Source organism: Vombatus ursinus, unplaced genomic scaffold, assembly GCF_900497805.2.
Source record: "Vombatus ursinus unplaced genomic scaffold, bare-nosed wombat genome assembly UNPS02014809.1, whole genome shotgun sequence".
Classification (NCBI taxonomy): domain Eukaryota; kingdom Metazoa; phylum Chordata; class Mammalia; order Diprotodontia; family Vombatidae; genus Vombatus; species Vombatus ursinus.
The window spans coordinates 13,242,517-13,260,717 of NW_020954587.1; the positions used below are offsets into that span (position 1 = coordinate 13,242,517).

Consider the following 18,201-nt stretch of genomic DNA (forward strand, 5'->3'; position numbering starts at 1 on the left):
CTGCATATTGACTTAGAAAAACACATGTTAATATTATTTAGGTTTTATTGTATTTTTATTTATTCTGTTAAATATTTTCTAATTATGTTTTAATCTGGTTCACTGTCGATAGTGTTGTGGACCACATGTGGTCTATGGGCTGCACCTCTGTAGACTAAGCGATCTCTATGTTTCACTTCAAATTGAAATCTAGGATTCTTTCAACAATAGATTCCAGTTTGAACCTAAAGGTTCAGGTAGCTGTACATTGAGTTGGCCTGAAAAGTGAGCCTAAAACCTGTGTAACTGCTTCTTTCCTTTCAGATTGTTTATCTTATTCAGCCTTGGATGTATTATCAAAGAGGTGCTATGGAAAGCAGAGATGTAAAATCATTGTCAACAATCACCATTTTGGAAGTCCTTGTCTGCCAGGAGTGAAAAAATACCTCACTGTGGGCTATGCATGTGGTAAGAGTAAATCTTGGACTATTTTTTTTATTAAATCATCTAATTTTTTATTTTTAGATTTTTTTTATTTCTAGATTTTTTATTAAATTTTTTTAATTCCTTGCCCCTTTGGTAGGGAGAAATCATGTAGAAAAATATAATAATAGCATTCGTCCAAAGTCTGCATGTAACAAGCCAACCAGTCCACAACTCAAGTCTCTTCTGTTCTCCCACAAATCCCGGAAAAATATTTTTTTCATTCTTTGTCCCCAGTTATTATATTCATATCAGATAAGTAACAGTCTCCTCTTTAGTCAAAATTTGTTTTAAAAGCCTTTTATAGCAATCAGATTGGCAACGAATTGGTGAGGTATAAAAGAACAAGCAAATGAGGATGAAATTAATGTAGCCAACTATGATGATTTAAATCTGCGGATTCAGAAGCCTTCAAAAATATACAGATTTGTCATGAGAGTTTAGCAAAAGCTTTGGCAACCATTTAACCCCATGAACTAGCTTGTGTGTCCTAAGTAACTAGTTCTTTCTCTTGCCAGCAATTAATCAATTAATATGTAAGCCCAAAATAATAAACTTATTAGGCGATGATACTTGTTCTGGTTTTTTGAAGTCACCTTGAAATAAGATAGAATAGTGTTTATTCTTTGCCAGATTCTAGTTAATTCATTACAGTCACTTAAGTCTTAACTAGAAGTTTTAAGTCTTCTAAGGACATCATTGCTTCTCAATTTGTATTCTTTTATTTAATAGTTTTGGAATAGTCAAAAAACAAATTGTTTTATTAGTAAAACATTCATACCTAACCTTCCCATATTATACTTCCCCACCTCTACCCAAATGTCCCTAAATGATTGCTGCTATAGCAAGACCAGCACTAGCATTTACAAGATACAGGTTGTCCTAAAGAGTCTTAGTGCAGTTTTAAGTTTTAATAGCTTAAAACTGCACTAAGACTTTTTGGGATACGTTACATATTTACGAAATTAAAATTTAAAATGTCATTAAGACTTTTGGGAAACTCTATGTTATATAATGTTAATATTATGTAGTATTATTGGTTATCTTAACATTATTAATATTATATATCATATTATATATTAATTAAGCTATTAAAACTTAAAACTGCACTAAGACTTTGGGGAGAGCATGTATACACAACACATGGCTGCTCCTGTTTGTGCTGGTCCTAGGGAGCTCATCTAAATTGCAGCAAGTTTTTTTCCTTAAGCATTTTTTTTCTTGCTACCTCAAAGGATCATGCTTATAGCCCTATGTGTGTTGATTTAGGTAGGATTAGATCCAGAATAGCTTAGGGATTTTATTTTCTTACTGGCCTAATCTCACGTACTTGGGTTAGATTATAGTCTTACCATTATCTACACACAAATTCCAAGATCTTCAGATCTCTTTTGCAGATACTTAAACCAATTGTAGCATGTGTATTAATCTACTTTTCAAAAATGCTCTGTAAGTCAGAAATCTATTAAGTGTTTAGTTTTTAGATGAGCGTATATATTCACCAAGACCATTATTGATGTTGGTCAGTGATGAGATGGTTTTTTTCTTCCAGTATCCTGCTTTAATTTATCCTAAAGATAGTCTCCATCTCTGTGGGTGTTCTTCACCTTCTCCCTGCTGCAAAACCTGGAACAGCCTATAGAATGCTCTAATGTGAGTTATTCCTGAGGGAGGAGACTTTTACTCTTGGGCATTTTTGTGTTTTTCCAAAAGCAGACAGATTAAATGAATCAAATCTTCTAAGTAGCTGGCTTTTTAAAACATCTTTGTCTCTGCCAAATGTCCCTTAACTGTGTAACCTGAAGCTTCAAGAAAGATTTGCAGCTTTTAAATATTTTTCAGCTAGCTTTAATGGCCTCACAAGTTTTGACATTTTTGAAATTCACCCAACAGAGACAAGAGTTCATGTTGATAAAAAAAAAAAAAGACTTCAGAGAGTAATTTAGTAATCATTTTTCAAAGCAGACCTTTGTGAAAAAGATTAAACTTAAGAGTTTAATTAGTTTTATTATTTCTGCCCTCTTTTTACCTTTTGCTATCTCCTAAGCCATGCCAGCTACCCTGCCCTGCGTACCCTTAGATTATAGCCCTGTGGGTGAGGGAGGGAGGGTGGGGCAATGTGTACTCCTTCCACTTAACTATTTTTGCAAGGCACGATGCTGGTGTTGTCAGAAACAGCCAATAACTAACAACATGCTGGACTAATTTGGGGTGCCCCAAAATTCACTTTTCAATAAACAAGGAGAATGTTGCATGTCTGACTGTCAAAAAATCTGTCAAAAGAGTCTTCCTTTTTGTTGCCACTATTGAGTTCTTACATGTAAATACTCTGGCCCCAATCAGCTAATTATCCTATGGCAGAAAGAAATGTTAAAATGTTTATTTATTTATTTTTCATAGCTTCACCCAGCTTTTTATCTAAGGTCGTTTTTTTCAGGCATATTTGGGGGCTTGTGCTCATTTTCATTGGCAATAGAGAGTGTATACATATTGTTAATAAAGTTTAAACTCTAGATATTCACTATATTGGCCAGACAACATTAATCGGGCAGGTCTTCCCATATTGAATCTTTCTAAGAATAAATAAGGAAAGTTTGCTCATTAATTGGTCTTACTTTGTCTCTCAAACACTTTTTTTTCAATTTAGTAATAACAGACTTAGCAAATGGTTTGTATGTGTTGCTATAGCTAAAATAAATAATTTTCTGGTATCTGATCTAGAGATGAACTTTTTCAAAATTAGGCTGGATACAAATGATTCACTGAGCCTGAATTCAAAGCTTTTCCAGTTTGGTAAAATGTAGGTACTGCAAAATCTTGCAATCTACCACATACCTTAGTAGGTGACCCTGGATTCTACCACATACCTTAGTAGAATCCAGGGTCACCTTCTTCTACAAGGAAACATCCGAAGAGGATTTTAGTGGTTGGATAAAAGGGTTAGAAGTAAAGGGGGTGGGAGAGGGGCAGGTGGTACACTAGAAAGAACACTATATTTGGAGTTGGAGGACCTAAATTTGAATTCCCATTCTGCTACTTATTATCCATGTAACCACTAATGGACATACTATTTGTGTCACCACTAACGGGCAGGCCATTTAATCTCTTTGGGCCTCAAATTCCTCCTCTGTGAAATGAGGGAGTTAGACTAGATGAAGTCTTCTTCTAGCTCTAAATCTATAATGCTGCAATCCTTCCAAAATACAGTTTTAACATACGTCTCTGGCTGATGTTGATGTTATCATAGTTTTAATTCCAAATATGAAACAGAAAGAACTGTACATGCATTTGTTTCAAGCCAATTGCTTTCCCATTCAGTTTGGCAGTGTACAAATGTGTACCTGCAGGAGCTGTGGGAAGGGGAAATCCCACATCCTACCATATCCTGCACTCAAATGAAACATAGCCAATGTACAACACCTATGACTGATACTTTCTGGGAGCCAATTAACAGTATACTTTATTATAGAATCAAAGAATCTCAGAGTTGGACAGTGCCACAGAGGCCATCTAATTCAACCTATATCTGAACAAGAACCTTTTCTACAATGTATCTGATAAGTGCTCAGATAGCCTCCACTTGAAGATGTCCATTGCAAGGTAATCTGCTCTCTCCTGAGGCAGCCAACTTTGGGATAGCTCCAATTGTTAGGAAGTTTTTCCTTATGACAAGCTTAAATCCATTTTTCCCCCAATTTCTATTCCTGTGCTGCTTTTGTGGTCAAGCTGAATAGGTTCAATCTCTTCTCCAAGTGACAGCTCTTCAGATAATTGTAGACAGCTATTACACTGTGTACTTCTTAAGTTATTTCTTCTCTAGGATAAACATTCCTTGTTCATAAACTAATCTTCATATAACGTGATCTTGATGCCTTTCACAATCTGCTGTATCAACAACCATTTGTTAAACGCTGACTACATGCCAGGCACTGTGCTAAGCCTTGGGGATAGAAAGAAAGGCGCGTACACACACACACACACACAGAGTTACACACACACACACACACACACACACATTTCCTGCCTTTGAGGAGTTTAAATTCTGATGTAAATAAAAAGATACATTGAAGGTACACACAGAGTAGAAGGAGGGTAACCTTAGAAGGGAAGACACAGCTGGTTGGAGGACAAGGAAAAGCCTCCTGCAGAAGGAAGTATGTGAGATGAGTTTTGAAAGAAACCAGGGATACCAAAGGGGTGCAAGTGAGGAAGGAGAACATTCCAAGTATGGCGTACAGCCAGTGTAAAGATATGGAGATAGAATTTCATATGTGAGGAATAGAAATAGGCTGTGTCACTGGAGCACAGAGTAGGTGAAGGGAATAAAACATAAGAAGACTGGAAAGGTAGGAAGGTTCCATGTTAAGAAGAGCCTTAAATGCTGAAGAGAGGGCTTTATATTTGATCATGAAGGCAACAGAGAACCACTGGAATTTACTGAGTAGGTGTGACAGGGTCAGACTTATACTTTAAGAAAATCACTTTAACAACTGAGTGTAATGTGGATTGGCATGGGGAAAGACTTGAGGCAAAAACCCATTAGAAAGCTACTTCAATAGTTCAGGTGAGAGGGGATGAGGACATAAACTAGGGTGGTGGCCATGTGAGTAGAGAAAAAAAGATGTATATGAGAGATGTTTTTGTTCAGTAGTTTCAGCTGTGTTCGATTCTTTGTGAATCCATTTGGGGTTTTCTTAGAAAAGATACTGGAGTGATTTGCCATTTCATTCTCCAGCTCCTTTTACAGATAAGGAAACTGAGACTAATAAGGTTAAGTGACTTGCCCAGAGTCACACAGCTAGTAAGTGTCTGAGGCCAGATTTGAACTCATGAAGATGAGTCTTCCTGACTTAAGGCCTAGTGCTCTATTCACTGTGCCACCTACCTATCTTCAAAGATGTTGTAGAGAAAGAAATTACAAGATTTGGCAACTGACTAGATATGTGGAGTGAGCAGGAAAGAGGAGTTGAGAATGATGCCAAAGTTGTGAACGTGGGTGACTGGAAGAATGGTGGTTCCCTCAACGATAATAGGGAAGTTTAGAAGAGAGGGGAACTTGTCAGGGAAAGATGAGGAGTTCTGTGTTGGGTGTTTTGGATTTCAGATGCCTTTTTGTTATTGTTATGAATGACTCTTTGTGACCTCATTTGGGGTTTTCTTGGCAAAGATACTGGAGTGGTTTGTTATTTTCTTCTCCACCTCATTTTACAGATGAGGTAACTGAGGCAAACAGGGTTAAGTTTCTTGTCCAAGGTCATACAGCAAGTAAGTGTTTGAGGCCACATTTGAACTAAGGCCCAGTACTCTATCCACTGCGCCACCTGGCTACCTTATAGGATATCCAATTCAAAACGTCTTACAGGCAGTTGGTTTTATAGAACTGTTGCTCAGGAGAGATATCGGGACTAAATAAATAGATTTGTAAAAATTGACCCATGAAAGCTGATAAGGTCACCAAGTGAGAGATTAGAAAGGAGAAAAGAGGGCTCAGGAAAGAGCTTTGGGGGGGGGGCACCCACAGTAAATGAGTGTAACATGGATGAAAATCCAGCAAAAGAGACTAAGGAGTGGTCGGGCAGATAGGACAAGAACCAAGGTATAACAGAGTTGCAAAAACCCAGAGACAAAAGAATATTGAGGAAGAGAAGGTGGTCCACAGTGTCCAATACCATAGAAAGGTCAAGAAGAATGAGGATTGAGAAGAGCAGTTTTACTTGAATGGTGTTCCCTCTCTGGATATTCTCTAGGTTACCAATGTCCTTTCTAAAATGTTTCATCCAGAATTGAGCACAGTAGTACAGATGGGGTCTGATCAGGGCAGAGCATAGTGCTATTTTCTCCCTATTCCTGGACACACTACCTCACTCTATGCAGACTGAGGTAGCATTAGGTTTTTTGGCTACCATATTACACTTTTACACACATAGAACTTGTGGTATACTAAAAATCTCCAGATCTTTTTCAGATGAACTGTTCTGTAGCCATTCATCTTAAACTTTTGAAATCTATTTTAAAAACTATGTAAGACTTTAATTTTAATCCTATTAATTTCATCTTACTAAACCAAGGCCAACTTTCTGGGTGTCAAGATCTTTTTGGATTATGATTCCAAAAATGAATTTATGAGCCAATCCCCCCCCCCAAATTTATGCCTTCTGTAGATTTGATAATCATGCCATTTATTCCTTTGTCTAAGTCATTCATAAAATTGACAAACAATATAGGATCAAATACAGATCCCTGGGGCTCTCCCCTAGTGACCTTCTTCCAAGCTGATATTGAATCATAGTAACTAGTTTTGGGGTATAAATATTTGACCAGTTTCATTCCCTTTGCCAGCCCCTGTCCCAACTGTACTTTCATCTAGCTCATTTTTCTCCATACATTCCAGAAGAATGGGCAGCTAGGTGGCAAAGTAGATAGAGCACCAGGGAGACTAATCTTTCTGAATTCAAATCCATTCTGAGACACTAACTAGCTGTGTCACCCTGGGCAAATCACTTACCCCTGTTTGGCTTAGTTTCCTCATCTGTAAAATGAACTGGACAAAAAAAACAAAAAACAAAAAAATAATTAGAGAAAATATGGGGCAGCTAGGTGGCACAGTCAATAGAGCTCTGGCTTTGGAGTCAGGAGGACCTGAGTTCAAATCCAGCCTCAGACACTTAACACTTACTAGCTGTGTGACCTTGGGCAAGTCACTTAACCCCGATTGCCTCACCAAAAACAAACAAACAAACAAAAACAATTAAAATGAACTGGAGAAGGAAATGCCAAAACACTTCACTATCTCTGCCAAGAAAACCCCCAAAGAGGGTCATGAAGAGTCAGACATGACTGAAGCAACTGAACAACAACAAATTCTAGGCAAACTTATCTACCAGTTTAGTAAACTGGTCATTAAAAGGAATATCACTAATCTGCCGTGAATCATTCTTCACTGAGCCACACTGGCTCTTTCTGATTGCTCCTTCCTTTTCTAGGAGTTGTTTCCTAACCGTCTAATGATATGTTCTAGAATCTTGCCAGGAATTGACATCAAGCTCCCTGGCCTATAGGTTACTGGTTCCATTTCTCTTCCCTTTTTTGGAAATAAGGGCAATGTTACCCTTCTCCAATCCTATGGAACCCTTCGTGGTCTTTCAAATACTGCTAACAAATACTCAGTAGTCTCATCCACCAGTTCTGTCATAAGCCAAGGATGAGGACCAGGGGGCTGGACCTCATAAATAGCACCCAGGTACTCTCTATTCTTATTCTCTATCTCTTGGTTGTCAAGTCTCCATTAGCCCTTTTTAGTTTTGTCCTTTCCAGAGGAAAGACATGCTCCTTTACAAAGAAAATGGAAGCAAAATAAGAGATGTGCCCCTCTTCCTTCTCTCCTTCATTGATTATTATCTCATACAACTTCACATCTTCTTAAATACCCTAAACCCACTTGTCTTGTTTGCAACATTTTTTTTTTACCATGCTCAACATACTCTGAATTTAAGCACTGCAAATGCTATTCTTATAGGAGTCTGCAACATATGTAAACTCCTCTGTTCCCTGCTCTTGTTTTGATCTTCTTTTTTTAAAAAATGAACTTGTTGAAGTGATTGTTGATAATTCAAAATAAATTAATTAAAAATTCAAAAAAAATGAACTTGTCTAATGAGTTGCCAATGCATCCACATTGGTCTCTCTAGGTTGGCTTTCCTTTTCCTTCTTGTCAGAATGCTTCCTTTCTGTGTCTTCAGGATTATGTTTCTGAGAGTTTCTTGTACATCCAGAGCTGACTTCCCCAGGAGATTTTTAGTTTGTGGGATCCTACCCCTCCTTTTTTTATCCCTTTTGAAATCTACTGGCTTTCCTCTCCACTATTACAGTTTATGAGATAGAGAAGTCACATCCCTCCAAAGTTCTTGTCATTCCCATATCCAGTTGTTAGTACTGTCCTCTTCAACCTTACGTTCCACCCCAGCCAATTTCAGTGTGTATTTATTTTGTATTGTTTTAGACCAGGTGCATGATGGGCTCAAAATACAAGGTCACGATTTGGAGAGATTGAGTCAATGAAGCATATAGTTAAAAACAAACAAACGAAAAACTCTTTTATTAAATACAATCAGCATGGATGTACAAGGTGCTACTCTCCAGTTCCCCACCCAACGGAGGTTAATAAGAAAAACAATTCTCATGGGAACAGAAAGTTCCCTAGGTTCAAAGAGCCACACCTCTTTCTCAATACTGGTTTACGTAAGATTCTCCAAAAACTTGGCCTTGATGCATTCAGCCTATTCCCATTCTGGGTCTCCAGGACAAAGGACTTTGCAGGCCTTTTCAAACAGGAATGCCATGTGACCTGGTTAGTCTTTTAGGACCCTTCACCTTGAATTCAAAAGGACAAACAAAACAAAAGCAAAACCTCAAACCCATTTTTGGGGGGCCACAAGGCCTAAGGGGAAGGAGAGGGTGATCCTTCCTTCATTCAGCTTAATACGTGGTGTCTCTGCTTCAGGTGAATGGAACCTCCACCCCTGGATGCTACTAGAAAGAGAGAGATGGTCCCAGGTTTGTAGTTTTAAAGAAGCAGGCAGTTTCTGCTATATAACCAATGGGAAAAAAAGCTGTTCCTATCCATGTTGTAGGGAAACACAGAATGTCTTTTCCTAGAAGCAGGTCCCTGGCATTATGTTGGCACAGGTGTGTGTGTGTGTACATACATACATATGCATGCATGCATGCATATGTATGTATACATATACACACACATATATAAACACATATGGCACGTGTATGTATTCCGATGTGTATGGGCATGTGTGTATATACATACAAACAGGTATGGATGTTTCTTGTGTACATGTACACAGTACCTATTCATGGTATAATATATATATTAATATACATGTAAAATACTGTATACATACATGAAATATGTATGTACTATGTATACACATCTGTGTGCCTGCCTATATATATATGTATGTATGTATATAACACACACATATATACCCACACAATTTGAATCCCCAAGGCCCAGTGCAGTACTTGTCTTATCACCTGTGCTTGAGAAAAGCTGATATATGGGTTGTTTGGTTGGAATCAGAATAGCAGTTCTCCTCATTGGTACCTCCACCTTTAGAATGCTTAAATTATTAGTAAGGCAAGCCAAGAAATCATTAGGTACTCTGCTTTGGGCAGTTGAGTTGTAACAGATGTCTCCATAACTGAAGTCTCCTATTGCTTATCTCATACCTCTATAACAAATGTTATTTTTTAAAAATCTGTTTCTAAAACTCCTCATCCATTTCCTCTTCCTGTCCAGGTAGTCTGTTAATAAACACCAGTGAAAATCTCACTTTTTTTTTTTTAACCTCTCTTTATCTTCTCCCAAAGGCTCTCTGCCATCTTTCTGTATCTGGTTTTTGGATTTCTTCATAGAAGTATGCCTTTTTAATATACAGTGCTACTTTTCACCTACTTTTTATGTGTCCTGTTCCTATTGAATAAATTATATTACCTTTCCAGGGTGATAATTTCAACTGTACAACTCTTCCCATCAAATATCAGTGATATCTGTGCAGGCCAATTTGCCTCATTGCATCAGCATATCTAGATCGCTTTGCTTGTTATCCATACTTTCTGCATTTGTGTACAACTATGTAAGGCCATGGATTTTAGATCCTTTAGATTTCTAGCTATCTTTACTGCTATTCTTATTTCTACATAGTAGCTGTAGTCTTTAGATTCAGGTAGGTTCTTTCCTATCTATTTATGGTCAATAGAGACCATAATTCTGTTTCCCAAAGGCATGCCCAAACTGAGAGAAATGATTATTAATAACCAACAATTTGGGGAGCTCCATAGCTCCCCCTTTTTCTATAGTCCTCATTTCAAAGTTCAATCTCTTGAACAACTTTACAGATAATTAGATAAGATTAATTTTCTTAATAATCTTGTTCAGACCTCACCCAGTTAGGGAAGTCCATTGTGTTCTATTCAGGTTTGGGTGAGGATAAATTCTTTGAACAGATTACCCAAGGCTAGGGATAACTTACAAGTAAATGACAGACTCAGAGTTCATTAGAATAGGTCCAGCCCCTCATTGTAATAGTCATTTTCTCATTAATTGTTAGCCAATCAGTTGATTGCCACCCTTAGTAACACCACTTTTCCAAGGTCATATAAACTGTGAGCCCACTGCCATGATTGTCTTTGGCATTCAAGAGTGCCACTGACCTTTCTTTTATTAAAATGATGACATTATTAATAAAATGACTAATTACTCAGAAATTATCTCTCTCTAACTTTTTAAAATTCATAAATCCCTTTGCTCTTCTAAAATAAACCAGGAACACAGCAGCTTATAGAGACCTACTTCATTCCTGATTACAAACAAAAAAAAAAAAGAAAGAAAGAAAAGAAAAATGAGGGATTAAGAATTTTTAAAGTTGCAGAGATATGTTTCCTAAGGTTTTTTTTAAGCCCAGGCTTTGACCCATGGGTTGGAGTATCATATGCAGAAAGTTTTCCTGCTTGAAAATAGTTAGGTAGAAAAACCATTTAACCTCATCTCATATCGTTAGTATTATTACCTCAAGATCTAGTTAAAATGGATTCAATGAGTCCACATTTGAATGTGAACTATTTTTGGTGTTTTTCTGCCTTTTAAAAGTCAACTAAACAAAGCCAGCAAAGTCAGAATATCTCCCATATCCATCTAATGAATTTGCTGTTTTGTTATGGCAGAAAAAAACCCTTTACTTTTAAATTACTATCAAGTCTCTTTAAAAGGATACTAAGACCAGTCTATTACTCTAAATGGTTTGCTCCAAACCTGGCTCTTTGCACATAGTGGATAGGTAGGTTTATTTTTTTTTAATGTGTTACCAAGGATTAGTATTTACATAAATCATCTTTATGTAGGTTTTTCTTTCAAAAAAGGTCATCTTGGCATTTCTGCCACTTTCAGCTTCATCTCTGATAAATCTGATTTCTTATCTCTTAAAGTCTGCCAGCATTTATCAAGGATTAAGGTGCTTTTCTTCTTTGGGCCATCTTTTGAAATACATTTTGTGGATAGATAGGCATATGAGAGCAAGTTACTTCCTGGCAGGAAGAGAACATGATACTGTATCAAAAGATTAGGAACTGAAGGGAACCAGTAGCTATTTAATTTAAAGAGCATTTTGTAGCAGTGCAGCTGAGTTTTGTCATTCTGTGCACTGATCCATGGGCCATCATTTTGTCATTTGACCTAAGAGCTGCTTCTTTGCTGGGGTAGGTTGTGCAGTGGATAAAGTACCTGGACTAGAGTCAGAGACAGTCATTTTCCTAAATTCAAATCCAGCCTCAGACATTTATTAGCTATGTGACCCCGAGCAAGTCATTTAATCCTGTTTGCCTCAGTTTCCTCAGTTGTAAAATGAGGTGGAGAAGGAAATGGCAAATTACTCCAGTATCTTTGCCAAGAAAATCCCAAAATGAGGTCATGAAGAGTTGTCATGAAGAAATTACTGAACAACAACCACTTCTTTGACTGGACTGCAAGAAAGAAAGATTAATTTGGTTTAAATCTCCTAGGAAAGATATGTATTAAGGAATGATACAAAAACACCTGGGTCTTGCTGCATCTGAAAACAAGACAATTTAAAGGTCCTTTATTTAGTTGCTGCCCCTGGGCCAGTTCCCAGAAAGTTTCATTTGAATTTCTCTTATTTCAATGCCAAAAAAAAAAAAGAAAGAAAGAAAGGAAGGAAGAGAATAATCTTACCAGTTATAGATGCCTTGCAAATCTATTTTTAAAAAATCATCAAGGGGCAGCTAGGTGGCGCAGTAGATGGAGCACCAGCCCTGAAGTCAGGAGGACCTGAGTTCAAATAAGGCCTCAGACCAAACAGTTGACGCTTACTAGCTGTGTGACCCAGGGCAAGTCACTTAACTCCAATTGCCTAAAAAGAAAGAAAGAAAGAAAGAAAGAAAGAAAGAAAGAAAGAAAGAAAGAAAGAATCATCAAGCTATAAAGATCCCATGACTTACACGAGTAGTATCCACCTCACTTACATTTCCTACAGTCCATCATTGCGCCCACCACAACACTGCCCCTCCCCCCCCCAGGCGGCTAGTGACGTAAGGGATGGAGCCCTAGGCCTCAAGTCAGGAAGACCTGAGTTCAACTCCAGCCTCAGATATTTACTAGCTGTGTGATCACCTTGGGTAAGTCACTTTAAAAAAAATCTGCTTGCCTCAGTTTCCTTAACTATAAAATGGGAGTAATAACAGCACCTTCTCCTAGAGTTATTGTGAGGACCAAATGAGATAATGCATGTAAAGTCCTTAGCACAGTAGGTTCTTAATAAATCCTTGCTTCCTATCATTAGGAGAAAAAGAGAAACCAAGTATCTGTCTTCAACAAACAAAAACCAAAACACTTTGAGGCAAAGGATATTCTTTCACACTGGATGCCTGGTTTCCATGAACCCCATTGCAGATTTCTGGACCCTTGGCTACAGCTACTTCCCAGGTGCATTAACTCAGCAGTGGCCATAGAGGCCCTAATGAACCTCAGCCTGCCTGCTCTTTGTGGGTCTTCACTGAAGAGTAGAAGTGAAAAACTTTTTATGTGGCAGTTTTGCTTAGCCATGTTCTTTAATCACCTTTTCGCTTTCTTCCTGAAAGCTAGAAATCAGGTATACTTTTAACCCAGCCTGAGTCTCTTGATCATTTTCATGGATTTGGCTGCAGTAGATGAAGGTAGTGATACTCTGAGAAATTCTGTCATGGAATTTCCAGGAAAATCTTCATGTTTATTTGAAAAGAGGAGTTATGTAAAGCACTGAATCAAAAGCAAATTAGATCGGGGCAGGTGTGAGAGGGAAGAATTAATCTTGCCATCATTGACTATTGATCATTTTAGTAAAAATAATATCCCTGAAGTGAATTAACTGGCCTCTGTGCTTTAGGGAAACCCATGTTCTAAGATGCTATCTGTTAGATTTTTCTTTCCTTTTCCTTTTCTTTTCCTTTCTATCTGTCTCTATAATTTCATCATTATGGGGAAGTCTTGGTGTGGAAACTGTCTCCACCAATGCAGATTAATACCTCCTCTGTAACTTAGAGTCATAAATACTTGCTTAAAATACTGAGAGGTAAGGTTACTTAGCCATCATCACATAGGCAGTATGTATCAGAGTCAGATTTTTACCCTAGTTCTTCGTAACTGCAAGGCTAGCCCGCTATTTACTATCTTGAGACTACCTCTCTGGATTTTAAGATCAAACTATAAATGCAATTGTCCAGAATAGTCAATTTCAATTCAATTCAGTAAACATTTGTTAAGTTCCTAGGTGTGTGCATATACACATTAAATTTATGTGACTGGTAGACACAGTGATTCAAATATTGTTTTGAAAAATGATTCCCAATCTACATTGCAATTCAAAGAAAATCTCAGGTGTAAGTACTTTCAATTGACAGTTCAAAAATTTCTCTTTTTTGTTTTTAGTTCCCCAAAACATACTTACAGCGGTTGATCCAATGGTTTCTAATCTAAACCCTTCTTTGAAGCAGAAAGATGGTGACTATGGTAATATTTATGGCTTTACGTAATTGACATCTCTTTAAGTAAAGGTAGACAGTCCACATGACCACAGTTAGTCATATACCTGTTAAAATGAAAGGAAATATTTGGAAAAGGCATGTGTTTGGTTAGTAATAGTTAGTTATCATGTTGCTCATAATGAGGTTGGATGGTGGAGGGGGGTGGCATTAGTGACAAATGCTCTTTTGTACACATAAACATACACACAGGAGCTCCAAATGAAAAATAGGCACAGTATATACTCAAGACTCTGAGACCTGAGGTTAGTTTTCCATCCAGAAGTCTGATAAGCTTTTTGGTAAACTAGCCACAATCCATAGGAACTTGCTTAAGCTAGTCAAGATGGCAGATGGCTTTATGCATCACTGGAAGAAGTAGTAGCCATCTTCTTCTTTAGGGTTTCACCTGAAATCTCATCTAGCTCCTTTTTCTTTTTCCATGAATGAAGAAAGATTCAGGCCTTCATATCTCATCTAGATTGGAATTTCTACCTCTGAAATTCCTGAATGAAAATGATAGCATTTCAGGAGATCATCCTTAAAAAAATTGAGCTTTTGGTAGCTAGAGGCTCTTACAGGACAGAGATAATGGAAGTAGATATGTGCAGAGATGAAACTTGCCTGAACTGTCTCTGCTTGGCTGCCCCACCCATATATACTATACTATAAGCTTGTGAATCCCAACCAGATGCCAAGCACCATTCATTTCTCTCTTGGTGTTGCTTGTCACCATCACCCAGTGTGGATAGTTGCATGTGCTGGGAGTAACTGTAGGGGTCCATCAGAAGCAGTTAGGTTCTCCCAGAACATCTATGGGTTTATAGGATCATTTGACTGATTAGATCCTGGTCTTTCAGTTTCTGAGCATCTCCCAGTACTAATGAAACTAACCTGTGTTTAACACCAGCCTTAGTGTGGAGCAAATCAGAGGCAAAAATCTCAAGTCTCATAGTTCAGTGGGGACTCTGAAAAGGTATACCACCTCTCTCTCTTCTGGGCCACTAAGAGGGAAACAGAGGGAATAGGAAGGGGAAGGCCCTTTGACATCTCCATGGAAAAATGAGAAGTCAAGGGGGATCAGAGAAGAGTATTTTCTATGATTCTCTACCAGCTTTTTTATACTTTATTATATATATTATACTTCCCCCCCACCCCAGCACTCTAGACAGTGATCCCTGCCATTGCTGCCCAGCCCATTTCCTCCACAAGAATATGGAACACCAGGGTATTTCCCACCCATTTTTTCCTTTTGTCTCCCTTGTGCACTTCTTCAGAGCCCAAAACCCACAGCCCGTAAGAGTGTCCTATTAGATATGGATAGAGACTGGATGTGTTACTTTGTTAGTATGGATTCCCAGCGAGGAAGCTGCCTCTACTGATGCTGGTTGGTACCCATTTATAATCTTAGAGGATCTATTAAAAAAAACTGTTTAAAAAGTCATGGAAGAAATAATTTGTAATTTTTCTTAAACTTGGATTTTTATAATTTTTCAGTCGTTACCAGAAAGCCAACATAACACAACTACTCTTTTCAACTGTGGTCAAGGGATGTAAACAGCAGAGCTTGTTTGTGACTGTTTTTGATCTGCCCCTCTCTCAACCCCTAAGGATGTCCAGCCTGGGGGATTTAATAAAGTGTGCAGCCTTCCCAGTCTAGATAGATAGAAAGATAGATAGACGGACAGACTAGATGGACAGATAGACAGATAGATAGATAGACAGACAGACAGACAGACGAGATGGACAGATAGACAGACAGAACATTAATTAAATGCTTCCTGTGTATCAGGCACTGTGATAGACCTTGCAAATGTGATGCTTGCTTTTCTCTTCATCGTTTCTTGCCATGGAATGGATGAGGAATGGCTTACAGCATCACTGCCATTTAAAAGTGAAACCCTGTGGCTTTTTCTAACATGTTTCTCTAGAAATCTTGTCATCTAATGTCCATTGACACAGGGTCCATTGACACTCTGGCAGACTGCACTGTTGCTTTGTAGCTTAGTTAGAAGCTTTGTTTTGTCTTTAATATTATATAAATGATCTTGATTTAGTAGCATTGCTTATGGGTATTTGTCATGTAAATCAACTGTGATTAATTGGTCTTACATCTTCACAAAACAGATATAAACTTTGATCCAAGCAAATCAAAGACTCTGGTGAAAGATGGAGTTATTGTCAGCAACTCTTTGGCCACATTTGCTTACATTAGAGGTAGGTCAATGAATTGAAGTTATCTACAATGTGCTAATGGGTTTATCTAAGTCTTGCTAACAAATGCACTGTTGAAAATGACAGCATTTGAGTTTGAATAATTAAAGAAGAACAAGTTGTTTCCTTTGACCTTCAATCTTTCTTCCATAACCCTAAACCACAAACCATTCAGATGTAAATCAGAAAACGAACAGAGAAGAGCAATAGAAGAATACTATAATGAAATAACCCATTTTAGGTGCAGTGGTCCAAAGATTGTTTTCTATCCTTTAAAACAAGACTATGAGGACTATGGCACACTAACATTAAAATTGGGGGTGGACGGTAGGGTTATTCAGCCCCTTCACTATGGCTGGGAGAACAGCAAGTTGGAAGATTAGTTCATGAACTAAAGACATCACACCTTATTTCTTTAGCCCAGTGGCAGAATCATGCAATGCCAAGGTTGCTTCACTGTCTGAACCAACAATGTTATTTCTTGGAGCTGCCACAGTTTTCCTTATTAAGCCTCTTCAAGTATCAGTCAGACTCAACTCTTCTGAATTAGCAAGGGCCAGTAAATTTATAGCTTAGGGTAGTCTTGCTGCAGATTTTCTTCAGTGAATGAACATTGTATGACAACACCCCGCTGCTCACTTTTTAAATGACCACATTTTGGAGCTTTACACCAATAAGTTTCCATAATGCCTGATTCTCTTCCTTAATTTTTAAAAATATAGTTTGCTTAGATGACTAATGTGGAAATATGTTTAATATGATTGTACATGTATAGCCTATATCAGATTGCATGCTGTTTTGGGGAGGGGGAAGGAGAGGGAGGGAAAAAAAAATTCGAAACTCAAAATCTTGTAAAAGTGAATGTTGAAAACTATCTTTGCATGTAATTGGAAAAAATAAAATACTATTAAGTGGGAAAATATAGTTTGTTTTATTAATATATTTTGCCTTTACACCATAGTAATTTTTAGGAGAAAAACTCTTTCCCCCCAAATGAACCCTCTTTTGTGACAACGAGTAACAGTTAAGCAAAAACCTCCTAATTCAGTGACTGTGTCTGACTCTATAAACCTTATTGTGTCCTAATAGTCCTCTGCCATGAACAGAGAGGTAATTTTTATTTAAAGATATGGAACACTTTGTAAATTTGTGCCATCTTTATGCAGGAGTCATTCTAATCTTCTCTGTATCATTCATTTACATTTAATATGTGTGTTGCTTTTAAAGCATGATTTTTAAATGTATAAATTGTACCCCCAATTTAGCAGTATCATAGACATATAATAAAAAATTCAAGAACTGTCACCCTGAACTTAATTTTTGGATGGCATTCTTTGTCATTAATGTTTTGGCTGTATTTTGACATTAATATTCAAAGTAAATAGAGCTATAAGTCATTTCAGTCATGTCTGCCTCTTTGTGTTCCCATTTGGGGTTTTCTTGGCAAAGATGGTAGAATGGTTTGCCATTTCCTTCTCCAGCTCATTTTACAGATCAGGAAACTGAGCCAGACAGGTTTAGGTGACTTACCCAGGATCACACAGCTAGTAAATATTGAGGCAAGGTTTGAACTCAGGAAGATGAGTCCTGACTTCAGGCCCAGTGCTCTACCCACAAAGCCACCTAGCTACCCAGAGCTACAGCAGTAAGGAACAAGACTTCTAAGGAGAAAAGATAAGTTTTAATAAAATGGTTCAATTACGGGAAACATTGCAACTAATCTTAGACTTCTAAGACTCCCTCGGTTTCATATATTGGCATAAGAAATTCTGCATGATTATTTTTCCCCTGTATGTTTTCTCATTCTCTCCCCATTCCAGTTCCAAATCTTGCTATTCCCTCTCTCCCTGATAATTTTCAAAATGTATCATCATATAGAAATACCACTATTATTGCTCCTAGAATTTCAAAGTTACTCTTTATTAGAGACATAAGAAGGATTAG

The 18,201-nt window shown here is 37.6% G+C and overlaps 1 protein-coding gene and 1 non-coding gene across 8 annotated transcripts in view; one reads left to right on the forward strand and one right to left on the reverse strand.

The window, feature by feature from the left end:
* Positions 1–18,201, forward strand: part of EVA1C (eva-1 homolog C) — an 83,831-nt gene that overhangs the window by 54,458 nt on the left and 11,172 nt on the right. For 5 of the 7 annotated variants that reach the window (XM_027875653.1, XM_027875659.1, XM_027875657.1 and 2 more), the window contains 3 exons: positions 304–447; positions 13,952–14,032; positions 16,171–16,260. In XM_027875653.1, the coding sequence (XP_027731454.1) occupies positions 304–447; positions 13,952–14,032; positions 16,171–16,260 (315 nt within the window). The remainder of the gene's footprint in view (positions 1–303; positions 448–13,951; positions 14,033–16,170; positions 16,261–18,201) is intronic. The other 2 variants (XM_027875654.1, XM_027875656.1) reach the window with 2 other exon arrangements.
* Positions 17,381–17,485, reverse strand: LOC114052892. Its single transcript, XR_003570324.1, has one exon. It is a non-coding gene; the product is annotated as a U6 spliceosomal RNA (small nuclear RNA).